Genomic DNA, 20,589 nt, shown 5'->3' on the forward strand with positions numbered 1-20,589 from the left:
TGCTGACTATTGTGTTATCTAAACAGGGAAAGAATTATTTTAGGTTATACTCATTTAGGGATGAGTTTTTGTTTGTTTACTGTGAATTTGAGATGTCTTGATGACTGCCAAGAATCCCATAGGATCTTGGCCAAAATCCCCACTGAATCAATTTTGTATAGTTTGTCTTCCAACGGTCCACAGTCAGGGCCATCTATGTTTAACAACTGCCGGCTCAATCAAGTCCTTTTCTGGTGGTTCATATGTCCTTGTGATTATATGGGGTGAACATCATCACCAGTAAAGAGCTTAAAGTCAAGGCTGCACAATTTTTATTGCCTACTTTCTTCCCAGAATACATCATGTATGATGGAGGCTTGATATGTATTAAATACATAACTAATGTAAAGCACATGAGAAAATATCAAATAAAACAACAGGAGCACTGCCCTAGCCGGTTGGGCTCAGTGGTTAGAGTGTCGGCGGAGGACTGAAAGGTCCCAGGTTCAATTCCAGCCAAAGGCATGTACCTCAGTTGCAGGCTCGATCCCTGGCCCCGGTGGGGGCCTGTGTGGGAGGCAACCAATCAATGTGTCTCTCTCACACTGACGTTTCTCTCTATCTCCCTCCCTCTCTCTGAAAAGCAGTGGAAAAAATATCCTTGGGTGAAGATTAAAAAAACAACAAAACACAGGGGCAGACACATTTTGCCAGGCTGATCACAGAAGGGTCCATCGTAAGAGTTAGAACTTGAGTGGAAATTTAAAAATGGGTAGAATTTGGATAGACGAGAAAGGGGACACTCCAGGTGAGAAGAATGGCAAAAACCAAGGTGTAGAAGGGAAGGCCCATGGCTGCAGTCTGGGAGTTACTCTAGGGCCTAGTCAGTTGTGACTACCTGTTGCAAGCCTCAAACTTTTGCTAGGGAGGACTTGGTTCAGCCACTGGCTCTCGACTTGTGCTTCAAAGTTATCAAGCAGCTTGATGGCCCAAGCCCTAGTCCACATATGCTGGCTTTGATCCTCTCTGGAACCTAGGCATGTGCATTTTGGAAGAATCCCCTAAGGATTCTATACAGGCTAGTGAGGTTCAGTGGTGACTGCAAAGGGAAGCAAAGAGTGAAGTTGAGGCCCTTTGGGGGAACTAGCAGTCCTGTAGGGAGTGTTCAAGATGGACTGAAGCAGGGAGAGAAAAGGTAGTTCTAGCGTCCAGGTGATCAGTTACAACAGCCTGAAATAAAGAGAGGGCCGAAAGTCAAAGGGGTAGAATAACCCTAATTTATTTATTTCACTTTTTAAATTTTATTTTATTTTAAATATATCTTTATTGATTTCAGAAAGAGGAAAGGAGAGGAAGAGAGAGAGATAGAAACATCAATGATGAGAGAGTCATTGATCAGCTGCCTCCTGCACGCCCCCGACTGGGGACTGAGCCCACAACGCAGGCATGTGCCCTGACCGGGAATCAAACCCCGATCGCCTGGATCCTAGGTTGACGCTCAACGGCTGAGCCATGCCCCGCCAGGCTTTTTTATTTATTTTAAATATATTTTTATTGATTTCAGAGAGAGGAAGGGAAAGGGAGAGAGATAGAAACATCAATGATGAGAGAGTCATTGATCAGCTGCCTCCTGCACGACACCTACAGGGGATCTAGCCCGAAACCCGGGTATGTGCCCTGACCCGGAATCGAACTGTGATCTCCTGGATCATAGGTTGATGCTAAACCGCTGAGCCACACCAGCCGGGCACTTTTATTTCACTTTTAAACTGAGGCTCTGTCTGGTGTTCCTGGCATATGGCCAAATCAGCCTGGGGTATTTATTCTCTATATGTGGGAAATCATCTCCAACCCAAATAGGTCCATAACAAATAACTGAGGTTGACAGGATCTTGGGACCAAAAGGAAGCTGGGAATTAGATTCTGTTTGCAAAGAAGCAGACCTTTATTATGATTGTTTTTGCTGTTTCTATTTGCAAAACAACTCCAGGGTCCTTTTTAAAAGCAGGTTTTAGTCTCTGCAGTACAGAATTGTTGTTCCAGCTTCCCAGAAAGTTTTCCTTAAGAATCATAAATGCCACACTGTTCAAGAATAACAGGCAGCCCCAGAGAGCTGTCTGGCATGATTTGCATAGCTGAGTTGGGGGTTTTGTTTCACCAGAAGCCACCCTTCCTTTAAAGAGGGGAGCCAATGTGGGAAGGCTGCTCTAATTAGCAGCTGAACAAATGCTCCTATCCAATGCACAGTCTTGTCAGCCCAGGAGGCGGGGAGGCCGGTTTGAACAAGAGCTGTATAAACTCTGGTGCTAGTGTTTTTTTAGAGAAACACAAAGGAAGGAAGCCTGTTTTCTGACAGCCTAATTACCCCTGAGAGTGCAGTTCCACAGGCCATAAAGGGCAAAGAGCTTTGGGAAACCACCACATAAGCAAATTTCTGCTACTTTTCATCTTATCCTCCAGGCTTCCGAGAAATATAAAGCTAAGTGAGATGCATTCCTAGAATTTATCCCAGGATCTCAACCAAGTGTAATACTTAGTATGCACACTGTTTTTTACTTGCAAGAGGCCATACAAATCCTACAGGAAACCAGATGACGTGGCCAGAACATCCACATGACTCATAGAACTTAACTCTGTCTGGAAAAATAGATCTGGTGTGTTAATTTCTCTGATGTTAAACCCGCTACGAGAACCCAAAGGAAATAGCATAATGAAGACAAGATGAAAAGAATTTTAGCTGATCCCTGTAGGAAGGTTTTTTCCACCTAAAGTCATCAGCAATCTTCACTAATCACATCTTAGCTCATGCATTTTTTTCATTTTCAAGTTAAGAAGGAAGTCTGCAATCTCAGTTCCCCACCTATGCATCACAGCCCCCCACCCACCTAACACACATTCACGGGCCTCACCTTAATATAAGCCCATGAAATGGGCAAGATGGAACTGGAACCCCACGGGGCTGCGCTGACAGTACCCACAGGCCGGGCATCCCCATTGGGCTTGACCGAAATGATAGGGTGACTGGGCAGAAACGGGGCAAGATGCTTCTTCCTGTAGTTTTTAAGTACAAATTCAGAAGATGTAAAAAGATCCACTACACCCAAACAGGTAAGTGCTGGGCCCTCTCAGGAAGCTCTAACAGTGCAAGGGACCTGACATCTGCTAAGAGGCAGGTGTTCAGGAAGCGTCCCTTCCTTCCTCCTTCACTGGAAGCACGACTCACCAGCCACCAGTGTCCCAGTGTCTCACCCAAGAACTGTGGGGGAGGACTGGACAGAGGCAGGAGCCTGCACCGGCATGCAGAGCCGTGGGCTCACCAGGATGTGCGGACATCCCAGCCCCAGCCCCTCTCCCTCCCAGCCCCACACCCCACACTCTGTCCTGAGGCACCTACGGGATAGAGAAGGGTGCAGCTGAGAAGCCCACGGGGATGCACGTCAGACCCTGCATGTGGACACCATTCACCCCACCTTCCCCGCAGCTGAGGCACTGGGCCTCTTCCCCTTACAATAAATGATCATCATCAAAAAGGAAAGCAGAAGAAAGGGGGCAGGATCCCAGCAACCCTGAAGACTGGCCCCTTTGGCACATTTTTGGAAGACTGAAGCTCAGGAGATGGCTGTTCAGCTTTATTTTCATAAGATGATTCGATTTCACAGTGTAAAAAGATATATAATAGCTACAAGATATTCCTTTGGTCTTATTCTTACTTCATTCAATTATTTCTAGTAATAAGGTTTGTTTCCTCCATCTCAGATGTAATAAGAATTCAGGCTACAAAGTGTTCAGCCCCTTATGTTCAATTCACTTGGGGAGAGGGAAGGATAAGAACATTTAAGTTCAACTCTCAGCAAATTTCAGTTACATAATACAGTGTTAAACAATTGTAGTCACCATGATACACACTAGATCCTCAGGCCGATTCATCTTATCGTTGAAAGTTGTATCATTTTCCCAACCTCTCTCTCCCCACCCCTCACCCCCTACCCCCCAGCTCCTGGCAGCCACTTTTCTGCTATGAGTTCTTTCGCTGCTGTTGTTAGATAATTCACTTTCAATGTAACCATCAGCTGATTTTAAAGAGAAATAAAGCAAAAAAAAAAAAAAGCTGCTTGGAAGTCTAAGTTTGAAAAGCACTTCCAGGCGCTAATATTCCAGGTCTGATCCATCCATAATACTCCAGTAAAGCTCCCTCTTCATTACTGTGAGTAAACATGCCCTATCTGTGCATGAATGAGGACTCAGGGTGGCCAAACACTTTGGCTAATAAAATCTAATTATGGTCTTCTTTGGACATACCCTAAAAGCATCCCTCTTTCACTGCTCCTGCCCCAGCCCCAATAGGCACACTACATAGGAAGGCAGCCTCGACACTTGAAAACCTCAATGGGAATAAGAGCGAGTTTGGGGCCATTCTTTCCTTCTCAGTCTCCAAAGCCATGCTGAACCCAGCGGCCCAGGACTCACACTCCGATGGGCCCCATGCCAGGGCCGCCTCCTCCATGGGGAATGCAGAAGGTCTTGTGAAGATTTAAGTGTGAGACATCGGACCCAAAGTCTCCAGGACGACAGATTCCCACCTACCACAAAGGGAAAGAGCCAAAAGCAAAAGTCAGGAACTTGAAAGGGTGCTCTGGAGAGGCAGCCTCGCGGTTTGCTGCAGCCCCGCCCCTGGGAGGAAAGGCCGGCAGAGCTGCTCAGAGACCCCCTCAGTGCCGGCCGAGCTCTGCAGGCAAAGCCTGGCGTTCCATAGGCGGCGTGCCTTGTGGTTTCTGTGGAAACAGCAGCTGACCATTTAGCCTAATTTAGATTCTAAAATACAGAGTTGAATATATACTCAATTCCTAATTATCCATCCCATGAGCGAGGGAAGAAAGGGCCCCAGCACCAGGAAGGCCAGCACTCCTCGCTACTGAAACAGGCAGCTTTCACCCCAGCAGTTCTACTCCCCCTGCACGGTCAGCTTTGGGTATCATGCACTTTACCAAAGGTCCCCTTTGGGCACCCTGATGGAAGAGGCTGGAGGGCTGCCCAAGAGGATGCTGAGCCCAGGGAGAGGAGGGGAAGGCTGACAGTTTTCCTGAGATCATCCTGATGCCAATGACAACATTCAAAGGCGTCCCTGTCGCTTTGGCATTAGGGCTGACTTTGAATGTGGGCAAAGATGAAGAATGCATTCCTGTTAGTGAAGCTACAGACAATTCCTGGACCACACTTACAAAGGGAATCAGACAAAGGGAAGCAAAGAAAAGGAAAGAGTTGAAAATAGCGAAAAGAACAATGAGAAATAAGTTAGGGAGACTCTGTGAGAGCTAATGGCTCCCCCCAGCACTTCCTCAGAGGTGTGCATGGCACAGGCCTCCTCCCGCCACCAGTGGTCAGGATCTGCCCTTCAGGGACAGCACTATCCAGCCGCTTTACACCGATGAAGCCAAAGCCACGTTAAGGGCTTGTCCAAGGCCACTGCAGATCCACATTCACCAGTGGCCAGAACTTGGGTCTGAATTCCCTCAGGAAGGCAGTCAGGTGAATGTCTTCCCTCCAGTACCCCCAGAGGCACTGCACCGCCTGACAAGCTACAGGCATTCGGCTCCTTCCCTGCTTCCTTTCAACCATTCTGCCTCCTCCCAGGCATCCCCCATCACCTCGTCTGGGATCTGTAATCTCAGTGAAATCAGGGGACTTTGTTTGTAATTGTCAGCCTCAGTTCTGAATTCGGTGTCATGCTTTAAGACAACCGTCAAGAATCAGAGAAAACATTTTTTTCACTTGACTGTTTTCTCAGGGAGCCCATCTCGCGTTGCCCACCTGAGCATTCATGTTTGCCCCGTCTAGGTAGACCTGGCCTCCGTGTTGGTGAACCAGGTCACACACGTCGCTGATGTTCTCTTCGAACACTCCGTTGGTGGATGGATAGGTGATCATGATCGCTGCCAGGTTCTCTTTGTGTTTATCTACCTGTGGCATGGAAAAGGGCAGGAGGAGACAAAGAAAGAAACATTTCTTTCTTGGTCAAACCCTTGTTTTTTTTTAAAAAAATATATCTTTATTGATTTCAGACAGAGGAAAGGAGAGGGAGAGAAAGAGATAGAAACTTCAATGATGAGAGAGTCATTGATCGAGCCCACAGCCTGGGCAGGTGCCTGACCGGGAATCGAACCCCGATCGCCTGGATCCTAGATCAACGCTCAACCGCTGAGCCACGCCCGGCCAGGCAAACCCTTGCTTTTTATTTTAAAGGATTAAGAAAGATAAATTCTTGCCCAGCTGGTGTGGCTCAGCGGTTGAGCATCGACCTAGGATCCAGGAGATCGAGGTTCGATTCCCGGTCAGGGCACATGCCCGGGTTTCCTGATCGATCCCCAGTACGGAGCGTGCAGGAGGCAGCCGATCAATGACTTTCATCATTGATGTTTCTGTCTCTCTCTGTCCCTCTCCCTTCCTCTCTCTGAAATCAATAAAGACATTGAAAGAAAGAGAGAAAGAAAAAAGAGAGATGAAGTCTTTGTCATTTCATTTCTGAAATTGTCTCAACAGTAAGATGACAACAATAAAAAATCCACAGCCATTACTCCCTCCATCCATCATTCCAAAGAAATAACAAGCTCCATTCAAGTTTGTTCTCCATGGTTAAAGCCAAAAACACTGTTCAGAATATTTTTGGATATTCTGGGCTCAACTCCCTAACATGGCTTCCTTTGGTTCCAGTCATCTCAGCCATTATTTCAGATCTCTTTGGTTCCCGACACCTCTATTCTCACAGTTAGTCTCTCTCTGCTCATCTTGCCATATCCACCCTTATTCCCTTTCCCTCCCTTTCTATTGAAATCAGAATTCCCACAAGGAGTGCTCTTGCTCTGACAAAAAAAAAAAAAAAATCGCCCTCATTTTGCGGTTTGACCGAAGGCAAGCATATAAAAAAGTTCATGTTTTTCTAGCCAGTCAGAGCAGGCTTGTGTGAAAACAAAACAAAAAAAAAAATTTTTTTTAAGGTCATAACCTATATTGGAGAGGCTTAATAATTACAACTACTGGCCCAGAATATTTGTTGGTAAAAACTTTGTGGAGTGATGGGAGAGGGGAAGTAGATGAGAGAGAGGAGCAACGTTGTGTATTTTCAGCTTCCCTTTGAAATCAGTTTCTTGAAGTTCCCAGACTCCATGCCTAATAACCCTGACAAAATCACATTGCTATTCAACTGATTTCCTTCCCTCTTAAGATGCAGCCTCCAGTCCACCCGTGGAAAGCAGATACGGTTGCTAGGCAACCTCTTCCCGGAGGTTGGGAGGTGGGAGCGGGGGCTGGTGTTTCGGGAGGGAGGGAGGAAGGCTGCGGGGTATTCGGCAGGTGACGGCTGGGACGGCCATGGACATCTGCAAAATCTGCACTTACGTTTTAATTCCCAACACAAAGACTGAGAAAAACTGTGACGGCCAGTTTGATTATCGATGGAGGAAGGAGGGGTAGGTTGGGCAGAAGTAGGCAGGTCCTGCAAGGGGTACCCTTACCACCACCATGAATAATTCATTCAGTCTCTTACACGTGCATAAATTAGAGAGCAGGGTTTCAATGTAAAGAACCTTCTCCCCGTTGGTGAAGGAAGTGGTACGGTAGACTAGGGTCAGCGTTATTCTGGACCAAAAATGTGACGGTTGCCTTTTATTGTTCTTATAGAAACGGTCAGGGTTTCTGATTTTACGCCATTTTTCTCAGACCCAGTCAGAGGGGAAATTGCAGTCTTTTCGTTAGAATGCAAAATAAGATAATGTTGGTCTAAACCACCCAGCCCCTGATCCCCACCACCTCTTCCCAACCCAGACCTCTCCCATCTGTTAAGCGGGAGACGGGTACCATGGCCTTGAGGTGAGCTGTGTCGATATTTCCGAATCTATCCACCTCCACAGGCTGGATCTTCATGCCCGCCATGTGGGCACTTGCAGGATTGGTCCCATGAGCTGATTTTGGAATGAGGCAGACCTTAGGGATGGAATGAAATAAAAGATGGAGAAAAAAATAATCACCAGGCTATTCATAAGGACAGAAAAGTCCTATGACATGCTTGGGGCGCAAATTAAATTGGCGCCACATCCTTTATTTAAACTGACCACTAGTGCCTTAAAATCTGCTGCAATTTCGTTGGCACTGTATTGCGAAACAATGTCCAGAAGGGGAGTTTCCATTTGGATGTCCAAATAATGCTCCCTAAGTACGGTCCTCCCTTATCCCAGCACACCAAAAAAAGACCTGGGCTTCCTCTAACCTTTTCTCAGCTACAGTATGGAGACACCGTCTTACAAAATCATAAGACTGGAAGCTGAGCCCTAGGACTCAAATGCTCATGTCGCGGCGTCTGTGCGCAGCTTGGCTCTGCTGAGATGCGGGAGACATGCTGGTGGCAGACAGAATCCAGAGCCTCCCCGTGTCATCACTTATTGGTTGTTTATTCTGAGCAACGAATTGTCGGTTCCCATGAGAATCATAAACTAAGCACAAAACCTGGTCACCCCCACCCCCTGCCCTATGCTCACGTGACTTGCTCAGGGACAACGCCGCTATGTGTATAAATCAATGTCTAGAGCCCACAGACGCTGGAGGAACTCAGAAGAAGGGAAGGTGGGGTGGGGGGAGGGGAGGGGAGTTACTTCAGGTTGAAGAGATCAAGAGAAAGTGTGCAAAGACCTAGAGCTTAAAGATGTATCCAATTCTTATGGAAAGTGGATGGTGGGTGCAATGTTAAAATCCCCAGGTTTAAATCATTCTCATTTCCTCCCCCAAAATCACATGAACGCAGGTAAAAACACATGTTCGGGTAGATACGACGATGCCCCACAACAGGAAAATTGCATTAGAGACTTTTCCTAAAAGAAAACGACAAAAAGAAGCAACAAGCACCCTGAAAATAATCCTAGTTTTTTTTGGTTTTTTAAATCCCAGAACCGATATTGCAACCCCTTGAAGAGAAATGGATGCACTATAAAATGGGCTTACAAAAGGAAAACTTAGCTTACAGCTGTTTCCTCAAAAACAGCAAAGTTGTCTGCTTAGTAAAAATACATGTGCACAAAAAGAGAATTGTAACCAGAGGCACACATGAGATTACCCTGTCACTCTTCTGCTGACAACAAGTTTGTGCCTCTTTTGAATGGCTCCTTGTCTCATGCTGGTTGTGCCGTGCTGTCCTCAATTCCTTTTTCTTGTTTAAATGCCTTCCGTTTGTACTGAATTTTCTTGAATTTCTCAGGACCAAAGCTAGAGTCACTCTTCCTTTCTCACAAGGTATTTTTATTCTACTAAAGGATCTTGGGCTAAAAGGATCCATAGGGGGCAGAACAGTGATCAAGGAAGGGAAAAACGAATGTTTTAAAAATGAACATAAAATATTTGTTAAAGGCCTAAGTGAAGAATTCATACCAGGGAAGTTCTGTTGAAAAAAAAATTCAAGCCAAAAATGTCAACCACCCTGTGGTACACTGAATAATGGGCCTCCAAAGATGTGCATACCCTAATCCCCAGAATCTATGAATGTTACTTCATATGGCAAAGGGGACTTTGCTGATGTGGTTGAGCTAAGGGTCTTGAGATGAGAGATTAAGGATCTTAGGATGGGCTCCAAATGTATTCACAAGTGTTCTCATCAAAGGGGCAGAGGGAGATCTGACTACAAAGGAAGTAGGAGATGCGATGACTGAACAGAGGTTGGAGTGATGGCAGGAAGGGGCCATGAGCCAAGGAAAGCAGGAGGCCTCCAGAAACTGGAAAAGAAAGGCAAAGAAACAGATTCCCTCCTGGATCCTTCAGAAGGAACCAGCCCTGCCAACACCTTGACTTTAGCCAAGTGAAACCAATTTCAGATTTTTGGCCTCCATTAACTGTAAGAAAATACATTTGTATTCTTTTAAGCCACTAACTTTGTAGTAATTTGTTATAGCAGCCACTGAAAACTAATACACATTCCAATATAAGGAGTAGTGGAAAGAAAAAAATCTCAGTGGTTCAGTCAGTGATTCTTTTATAAGTAGCTGTTTGACATTTCTGATTTTCTACATGGATTTAGGAAACTTTATTTTTTTAATGTTAGTCTTTCCACACTTTAGAATTGTGGTGTTATGAGGGACATGGAAACAACAGGACCCAGATTTGATGTTTTAGTTCACCCAAAACTAATGCATTTTGATGCATTTATGCTCATTTAGAGATGTTGTGTTTTCCTAAATTCCCAACATAGATCATCCTTGAAGGATTCAGGAGGAATGTTCTTTTGTAAGAGAAATCAACTTCTCACTGCTGGTAAAAGTTGAACAACCAAAGGCCATTATTTTGCCTCAGCCAATTGGAAAGAGAAAAATACGTACAGGTTTTGGGACCTGGGTTTTGTGGGGGGTTTTGTCAATGTTTTCCCCTTTTTTAAAAAACATATCTTTATTGATTTCAGAGAGAGGAAAGGAGAGGGAGAGAGAGAGATAGAAACCTCAATGATGAGAGAGTCATTGATCGGCTGCCTCCTGCCTGCTCCCCACTGGGGATCGAGCCCACAACCCGGGTATGTGCCCTGACCAGGAATCGAACCCCGATTGCCTAGATCCTAGGTCGATGCTCAACCGCTGAGCCACCCCGAGCCAGGCAATGTTTTCCCTTTTTATAGAAAACTCAGTCTTTGATTAACAAACCTGACTAGCAAATTGAGTTATTACAAAGTGTTTAGGACAGTGCCTGGCACATGGTGATTGCGATATAAGAATTTGATAAATTTGCATTCTCCCAAGTTAAACTGGTAAATCAAGAACTCGGTCGTTACATTGTAGGAACCCCTGAAATTTACCCTAAAAGCAAAGTAAAATAACTTCCAAAAGCAGCTTGACACAAGAGAGCCCTCGGGAGCCTGGGTGGTTCGGTAGCACGTGACTTCCCCACACTTCTTATCTGACTGGATCCATCAGGGGCTATTGTGCAGGAGCAGCTGTCTCAGACTTCTCTGCTGTAAACAAGTCATTTTCTTCTCCAACTAAAAAGTCAGCTTTAGTTAAAATTTGAAACCTAAAAGGAATGCCAGCATTTCCAAACTTATGACTTCTGTATTTCTACAAACTCAGTGACCCGGTGGCCTTCTCTGCCTCTTCCTCTCCTTTCTACAATGCGGCTCCTCTCTGCATTTCAGAATGGAAGAGCCCCTCAGGACACTTCAGGGACAGCAGTGTGGACAATGGTGCCAGAATAAACATCACATGTGAGGGGATGAGGAGAGAAAGAAGGGACGAATGGAAAACACAAAGAGGGGGGGAAAGGAGCCGAAAAGAATCTGTGAGTCACAGAAGAACTCTGCTCAGGCCCAATCAAAAGGTCTCTTGTCCTTTCTCTTTGACCTTTCCAGTTTGGTCCCCAACTCCTGAACATTCACAGATACTTCTGGGTGTCAGACTGGAAAACTGGGAAACAATTAGGGGTGGGAAGCATCATAAATCAATGGAACCTGGATTTTAGCTGGCCCTTTGTCATCAGCTCTTCACAGGCCTTCCACGAACGAGCGGAGTGGGGTTGGGGAGGGGAGCAACATGGAGATGGCTACACAGGATGAACCGAACCCTTCCCGGGATCCCCAGACGCCTAGTGATTAAAGAGCAAAATGACAAGGAGCTCCAGGGGCTATCTCAGTGCGTGGAGGCCAAGGAGGAAAAACAGAAGAGGGAACTCTTTAATGTCAGTCATCTGCTCTCCTTTCACTGGACAACTGGAACCTCAACATTTCTTTCTGATTCGATGACAGTGCTGTGTCTCTGTGGCCCCCAAACAATGCTGGAGTTCTAAGCTAACCCTTCCTTAGAAAGCTAAAGAAGTCAAAGCCACGAGAAAACTCAAGTGAAAACAAACCAAGTTGGAATGTCAGGGACGGTGTCTCTGGACTGGCACACACAGTGCCTTGCATGTAGCCAGTATTCAATAATTTATTCAATTAGTGAATGTCCTGGTTTTCAAAGGCCTTTGAAAATCAGTTCTATTCCCCAACCAGGTCAAAGACCTGGTCAAACACACCTGTGGAACCAGAATGAGTAAGCAAGGGAATGAGAGAGAAAATGTTCTTTTTTTACCCCACCCCCACTTTTTTGAAAGGGAAGTGAAACAGTTTTTAGATTCTCTCATTGCAAAATCCAGGCAACTCGCCACAAACAATCCCAATTTTAATAAAACCAGGAACGGACTAAGATCGGGCCACCACCTATCACATCCCACTTGCGTAGGCAGCCAGAACCACCCGAGCACACTTTTCTCTAACTCTCCTGGGATGGGCAGATGCTTCTGTCCCGCTCTTGACTCCTACCCACTGCTCCTTCTAAGAACCCCGCCTCTGAACTCGGTGGAAGCTCTAGCTTAGCATTGGTCATCACCAAAATGAAGGCCCCAGGACACAGGCCTCCTTCAGCCACAATTTGAAGCTTGTGTCAGATCAACTGCTGAAGGCACTGCCTCTGGGAATGAGGTGGGGTGGTCCTTGTTGAGCCCATTAGTATCTGCTGCTCCCCACAAGGGCCCCCAAGAACAGTTTGGAGCCTGGAGATTAGACTCTCATACCCAAAGCAAATGATAAGGCAGAACCATGAACTCTGTTCTACGTCTTCCTTTGCTGCTTAGAGCTGAAAGCCATTTAATAGAGCATTTAATGACTCGAATATTTTTTGAGCAACATATGACCAGAACTGTGCTTAGGCACAGCAGGAATTACAGAAGAATTAATGCTCAGTGTCTGCCCTTTGTCCAGGCCTGGGGCCAGGGCTGAGCCAAGGACAGGAGGTTTGGAATGGCAACATTCCTGCCCCTTACTCCCTTTGCTCCCACGGGAGAGCGGTTTCACAGCCAACTGGCTGACTTTTACAGATGGGATTTGAGCAAAAGCCTTTTATCTGTGAATGTTTTCCCTCAAAATGGTCCAGTGAAGTGTCTCAGAGGCAAGAATCATAATGGCCAGTCCACCAAAATTTGTTACTTGATTATATGTTCCTGCAGCTGCTTCCAAGAAGGTTTGGAGGGAGTGTCCCGCAGAACAAAAGGGACCCTGGGAGCTAGACCTGCTGCCACCCGGTGGTGAGCGAGCACTACATGTCCATACTCACGGTTCTGTGTCCCTCTCCTTTCCCTTCTAAGTAAGCTCGGATGGTGGCCAGCCCAGCATACTCCCCCTGGGCTCCACTGCAAAGACAAGAAGAAAAGGATCAGGGCTTTGGGCCTTTTTGCTTTCATTTATTCATTCAATATTCATGGGGCACGGGCCGTGTGCTCAAAATCATGTGATGAAGTCACTCCTGACACCGTGGAAAGCTCACGGTGAATCTCTGCATGAGCCCACAGGACTTGAGTAGCACCGGTCTGTGCACTGAAGCTCACCCATTCCCACTCAAAGATGGCCCTTTCAACCCACGCTCAGAACCATGAACCTAAATAAAGCTATTTTATTAATGGAAAATTTCAAAATTATACAAAAATAGAAAAAAGAATATAAGGAACTATCATGTACATATCACCCAGCTTTAACAGTTATTGGATTATGGTCAATCATTTTTTCCAACTAACCCTCCTCACTCTGAACTAGATTATTCTGAAACAAAACTCAACCATATCATTTCACCAACTCAAACTTCAATATGTATCTTTCAAAGATAAGAATTATTTTTTTAAAAAATGTAACTACAACGATCACACCTACAATCACAAACAGCCCTGGCCAGTTTGGCTCAGTGGTTAGAGCGTGGGCCCATGGACTGAAGGGTCTTGGGTTCGATTCCATCCAAGGCACGTATCCTCAGTTTTGGGCTCAATCCCCTGCCTTAGGGTGAGTGCAGGAGGCAACCAATTAATGTGTCTCTCTCACATCGATGTTTCTCTCTCTCTCGCTCCCTCCCCTTCCACTCTCTCTGAAAACCAATGGAAAAAAATATCCTTGGGTTAGGAAAATAAATAAATAAATAAACAAACCACAAACAATGATTTCTTAATAACACCAAATACTTAGTCAGTGATCAGATTGCCCCAAAGGAACTATGCATTTTGAATGTGGCACCATTCCCATCCGTCTCAGTGTTGGCTTTCCCAGGCCCCACATGCACACAGCTGCTAGAGGCTGGCCATATCCAACAAAACAGTCCTTAAAGGCACCACTTTTAGAGCATACTTAATGACTAACATCCCAGTGAGCGATGCTGAGTCAATCATAAACTGTTACTTAATGTTCAGTACAGTCTGCAGGAAGGAAAGGGAAGTGACTAATAGGTTTTTTAATCCCATTCAAAATATATATTTCCTTCATTTTTCAAAATTACACCGTCCTTTGACTCTGTGGAAGACCCAGTGGTTTGGCATTCATCCCTTCTGGTCACCCAGTAATATTGAGATCATACTCTAAAAGCACAAGGCTTAAGAACAAACTGGATAAACTTTATTTTATTTCTTAACTAAAAGCTAAAATTTTGAGCACTGGAAAAAAATTTTATTTTTCAATTATAGTTTACATTCAATATTATTTTGTATTAGTTTCAGGCGTACAGCATAGTGGTTAGATAAGATTTTTTTTTTTAAGAGAACGCTGGCATGAAACCAGTTGGATTTGAAATGTTTGCAAACTAGTGTAGGACATGGATGGTTTGGTATCAGGAGATGGCAGAACTGGTGATTTAGGGCCCAGCATGAGGAGAGGACAGGGAACAGGGAAACACCTGGAGGTGAAGGGCTTTGAGCCTGGCTGGAAAAGGGGAAAGAAAGTGGTGATTTCCACAGCATGGGCACCACAGAGAGCAATAGGAGAGTCTAGATGAGCTAAGTAATCGTAATAACAGAAAGTATAAATTGCTCCATTACTTAAGTACTTCCTGTTTACCAGGCACTCTGCAAGGAGTAAGCACAGGTAAATGGTAGCCGTTGTCGCCACCAAGGATTTTATGTCATCCTATTGTACACTCCCAATACCCCCATGAGGCAGGCACCACCACCCCCATTCTGCACATGAAGAAACTGAGTTCCGAATACTATGTGCCCAGACAAGCAACAGTGATGACCGAGTGTTTGGTATAAGGCAGCCTGTCTCAAGGAGCCTCATGCTTTCTTTGGGGGCAGTGCAGTGCCTCTGAGCATGCTATGCTTCCCAAAGAGAGTTGTGGGAGCAAGCACGGGCGTCCCTTCACAGAACCCTGTCTCACTGATGGAACCAGCAGGTTTAGGTCCACGTAGAAGAAGGCCTGACTCCATCCAACCAAAGCACTCAGTTCCTTGTCACCCACACCGAGTGAGCTTTGCTTTGCCTCTCTGCTCTCTTCCGGGGGGGGGGCGGGGGGGTGAACACCGGTGCTCTGTTTTCCAGCCTTCTGACAAACTAGTTGTGGTTCATTGGTTGTTTTTTATTTTGAAAACAGGAAAATGAATATGCCACACTTCAGCAAACTACTCACACCACGAGGTCCTGAGGCTCTCTGTGCCTCTGTGTTCTCGTCTCTAAGATGGGGGCAACTGCACCCACATTGCCTGCCACAGGCAAACACCTGTTAAGTCCCAGCAGCTATCACCACTGTCTTCCTCCCCCTCCTCTCCCTCATCATCTTCAGCAGCAGCAGCGATGCAGCAACCCTGGCTGCTCTGCAGCTCAGGCGCTGTGGGTGCATTAACAAAGCATTTGAATGAGCAATTCTACAACCTTCAACCTGGATTACCCTCCCTCCAGCCAACTCCCACCCTTTCTTCCTAGTCCCAACTCAAGTTCCACCTCTTTCATGAAGCTTATCCCCAAAGTCGTCCTTTCCCCCATAGAAAGGGGCCTCAGTAGTGAATTTTGTATTTCCCTCTGCGTTTTTCTCATGACTTCTATTCACCTTGCTTTGTTGGAAAACCAATCAAGGTGTTTAGAGTAGGAATAAAAGAAGAGACTAGAGTAGATCTATGAACCAGTAATCCAAGAGAAAGTCAATATGCTAAAGACTTGATCAGAAATGCTGGAATTTTATTTTTTATTTTTTTGGCCTGAGACACTCTTAAAATCAGCTATGTTTCGACTAAAAAAGTGTGAAAGGTAAGTTCTAAATGCCACACATGGCTTACTACTGGGCTACTATTAAATTAAGGGGAATTATTAGTGCCACCTGTTGGTGAGAAAGTGTTATGAAAAGTAAGTGCTTATTTTCATAATCCAGATTAAGAGACCATCAGAAAACTACTCCGTGTGGAGGGGCAGCTGGGAAAGTGGATTTCTGACATCTCTTTAAAATGAAGCAGCTAGTGGCCTGGACCTGCAAAGTCAGCCACAAGGAGTGGGGCTCCAGTGGGTGGGGAGGTCAGACCCACAGAAATGCCAAGTGAGCATAAGATTAAACTGTTTTAGAAAAACAAGGCCCTCCAGTCATGACATTTACTCAGGCTGGTGAAACGACTGCTACATGTGATACTGATTAACACAGAATGAGCAAAAACTAACAGACAGCTTCTTCCAAAACCCAGACTCATTCTACAAAGAATCCAGAGAAATCCAATCAACTAGAAACTAGAATACGTATAACAAATACAGTAACTCCCAAGGTGAAAATTAATTGGAGTTGATGGGATTCAATAGTTTTGTGATGATTTAAACCTAGATCCTATTAGTAACAGTGTGTCATCATAAGTGTGGAAATTCAGGGAAGCTACTCAATGTGAACTTAGCAGAGAGAGAGAGAGAGCTCACGCAATGACAGTGGCAGAATTTGAAGATTTCGTGATAGGACTGGGGTTATAGTTTACCTCTTTTACCAAGATTTGAACAAGAGTTTAAGGACACATTAAACGTCAAAGATTTTTATCATTTTACCTTACCCTTGCTAAATACCTAGGCAAAAAGGTTGAGATTTAGAAATCCTGCAATTTAGTTCTAAGGGTTAAATTTTTAGATTTTTGGAACAAATTTTTATTGGACCATCACACAAGCTCAACCCCAAGGAACACTTGGAACCTTCTGCTAGATTTTTTTTAAATGATTTTTTTTCTTTTAAATACTGCATATCTTTATTGATTTCAGAGAGAGGAAAGGAGAGGGAGAGATAGAAATATCAGTGATGAGAGAGAGTCATTGATCGGCTGCCTCCTGCACACCCATGTCTGGAGATTGAGCCCAAAACCCAGGCATGAGCCCTGACTGGGAATCAAACTGTGATCTCCCGGATGTTGGGTTGATGCTCAACCACTGAGCCACACCCGGCCTGCCTCTGATAGATTTTAGAAATAAGACTGCATATGATATGTCTGTCTGCGAAGAGGAGGGAACATAGGCTGCTCTTCTAGATGATTTTGCAGAATATGCATGGCCAGGAGTCACAGGTGGGAAGTGTAGCATTTTTTAAGTATAGAACTTCAGGTGGATTAAGATTATAAATTGAATTGCAACCTATAAAGAAGGCATTTTGGTCAGTTACTGTGTACACTTGTCACTGATGTACACACAGCAAGAAGACATCCTTGACCGGTCATGAGATAACCTCGTTATCCTGCTTAAGGAATATGGTGGCTGACTTTATAGACACCATAAGAAATATCTCCAAAGTTGGCAGCATTGGAATATTTGGAGACAGATTAATGTAGCTGCTATTTTTAATGAAAAAGTAATAGAAACCATTTTGCCAGACTGTAGAATATGCTATAATTCATGATTTAAGGTGAGTCCCAGCAATCACCAAACAACTGCTGAACTTTTTCATTGTACTGAGAAAACATTATTTGTCTTCTCAAATAGGATGTTGTATTCATACACGTCAAAGGGTGTTAAAAATGTGCCCTAGAGAAAATGATCATGTTACAGATCCTAACGTTTTTAAATTTGGTGCCAAAGATTTATACATTTAAAAAAAGTATCAACTATCTAGGCTTGCCAAATCTATTCTTGGTTTAATTTTCTCTAGATATTCGACTGAAGATTATTTTATAGTTTTTAACACACTGTTATAGTGTGCACACTGATGGCCACAGTGTGTGATTTCAGAGACTTTTTTTAAACTGCTTACAGGTCAGTGAGCCAGTTTTATTTCTAGTAATATTTATACATCCTAAGAAGTTTCTTATAGCATGTTTTTTAAAAAATAGTTTATACATTTAAAAAGACATTTTTTGTGAAAAATTGTTTTTATAAGTAAAAATTATAAATTTAAATATGAAGTAAATTGTTTTGTCCAACCATCTATGATATCTATAACATCTGGCTTCTATCCCATTGGACAAAAATTGTAACTTTGGATGCTAAAAAATACATTATACAATAAAACCAAGATTTTTGTAGATATAAGCAAGATTATTCTAAAATTCATATGTAAAGACAAAATAACTGAAATAGCTACATTCTGAAAAAGATGAAAGTAGGAGGAATTGGTCTATCCAATGCCAAAACTTACTATACAACTACAGTAATCAAAATTGTGTTATTAATGGAGGGATACATGTAGGTCAATGAAATAAAATATAGACACCTGAAATAGATTCACATAAATAAATTCAACCGATTTTTGACAAAATTGCAAAAGAAATTCAATGAAGGAAAGAATTTTTTCAACAGACAGTGCTGGAGCAATTAGACAACTATGTCAACCTAAGTTTCACGCCTCATACGAAAATCATCTCAAAATAGATGATGGATTTAAATGTAAAATATAAAAATTTTAGGGATAAACAGAAAAAAATCTTTGGAATCTAGGGCTAGGCAAAGAGTTCTTATACTTGAAATCAAAAGCACAATTCATCAAAGAAAAAATTGATAAGCTGAACTTCATTAAAATTAAATACTTTTGCTCTGCAAAAGACCTTATTAAAAGTATGAAAAGACAAGCTCAGATTGGGAGAAAATCTCTGCAAACCATGTATTCAACAACACAGACAGCCAAATTAGAAAATGGGGCTGTGATGACCAAACGGGAACGTGCTTAGAGATACAGAGGATGGATCACATTAGGATATTGGAGATTTGCTGGGTTTTCATCGTTGCCGTTTTTTTGGGTGTGTAGGTGGGAATGCACAGCCTTTCATTCCCTAACTATTTGAGGGAATTTCCCCTTTGGTATGAGTTTGGGAGAAAGGCAGGGTCCTAAATTCCCCTATGGAACAGAAAGGGACAAGACAGTCCCCATCACCACCTGTTAACAAGGTGCTGGACATGTGACCCAGTCTCAGCCCGTAGGAAACGTCAGCCTGAAACTTCAGGAATCTGGAGACAGCGACCCAAGGAATGGACAGTCTCAAATTTTCCACAGAGGTGGCAGGTGCTCTTCTGGAGTGACCCTGATTGGTCCTCTGCTGCCAGCCTCCCTTGGGTCTTGTTCACTTCTGAAGCCCTGTCCTCCAGCTTTTCCACCTACCCTGCGAAGCGCCCAATGTCTTCCCTTTCTGCATAAGTTAGCCCAAGCTATTATTTTCTGCTTTTTGCAACCAGGAATCCTTATCTGGACTTATTAAATCTCTCCTACTGCACAGTGTCTTAAAGTTGCTCATTCCTAGGCAGGCCTAACAAAGAGATGGTTGCTGTGCCATCCAGGATTTCTCCTGCCTCTAACATGAAAGGCTTCCTTGATTTGCTGGCCCTTTTCAAGCAGTTGGGCCCCAAGCAAATCACTCCTCTGGATCTTAGTTGCCTCATCTGTCACAGGGGATATGCCACCTAATTCACAGGTGGATTTAATTATTTTATAATAAAGTAATACATTTAAGTGATTTTATTTTTTTTTAAATATGTTTTTATTGATTTCAGAGAGACGAAGGGAGAGGGAGAAAGAGGTAGAAACATCAATGATGAGAGAGAGTCATTGACCGGCTGCCTTCTGCATGCCCCCCACTGGCAACCCGGCCATGGGTCCTGCCCGGGAATCGAACCATGACTTCCCGGTTCATAGGTTGATGGTCAACCACTGAGCCACACTGGCTGTGCCATTTAAGTGATTTAAAAATTTGCATCAGTGCCAAAGCAACCCCTCCCAAACTGGCTTCATCCAGATCCTTCTTTACTTTAAAAATACTACCATCAAGTGATCAGGAACAAAAATGATCCATGTGAAACCTTAGCTAAAAAACAGACATTATGGTAAAACTGATAGAAGCAAAATGATGAAAATAGCCACTGTATTGAAATGACCCACAACAGTTCATGGCAACTTCAAAAGACCACTCCCACGAAAATTAAGTAAAGATTGGTGCCCCATTCCTATCTTACAGGCCCAGTTAACAGGGTGACTGAAAATTTACCAGTACACATACCCTGGAAGCAATAGGATTTTAACCCAACTGCTGCATACCTTAAGAACCCCAAACGCTACCTGGGTCTCTACTTCTATAAGCCTAAAATAAAACCCCTCAACATGTCATTCTGGAATGTTCTTATCAATCTGTATCTAATTTGATGGAAGTTAAATTCTACATTTAACCTTTGAATTCTGGTCAAGAAACATCTGGATGAATCCAGTGACTCTAACCTTGCTGGTACCTGAAGACTACCTTAAAGTGGTTCTCAAACTGGAGAGCCCCAAACAATAGCATCAGCATCACCTGGGAACTTGTTAGAAATGCAAACTCTTGGCTCCAGCCCAGTCACGTTAAATCAGAAATTCTAGGGATGCAGGCGAGTGTGAGAACCAC

General features: G+C 44.0%; 1 protein-coding gene across 2 annotated transcripts in view; it reads right to left on the reverse strand.

The window, feature by feature from the left end:
* The window catches only part of GLDC (glycine decarboxylase), a 72,064-nt gene that overhangs the window by 12,832 nt on the left and 38,643 nt on the right, over positions 1 to 20,589 (reverse strand). The window contains exons 16-20 of one of the 2 annotated variants that reach the window (XM_081151627.1): positions 13,083 to 13,158; positions 7,831 to 7,956; positions 5,788 to 5,937; positions 4,447 to 4,559; positions 2,889 to 3,030 (exon numbers count right to left, since the gene is read on the reverse strand). In XM_081151627.1, coding sequence (XP_081007753.1) covers positions 2,889 to 3,030; positions 4,447 to 4,559; positions 5,788 to 5,937; positions 7,831 to 7,956; positions 13,083 to 13,158 — 607 coding nt within the window. The remainder of the gene's footprint in view (positions 1 to 2,888; positions 3,031 to 4,446; positions 4,560 to 5,787; positions 5,938 to 7,830; positions 7,957 to 13,082; positions 13,159 to 20,589) is intronic. The other variant, XM_081151628.1, reaches the window with a different exon arrangement.

Source organism: Miniopterus schreibersii (assembly GCF_964146895.1).
Source record: "Miniopterus schreibersii genome assembly, chromosome: 11".
Lineage (NCBI taxonomy): Eukaryota > Metazoa > Chordata > Mammalia > Chiroptera > Miniopteridae > Miniopterus > Miniopterus schreibersii.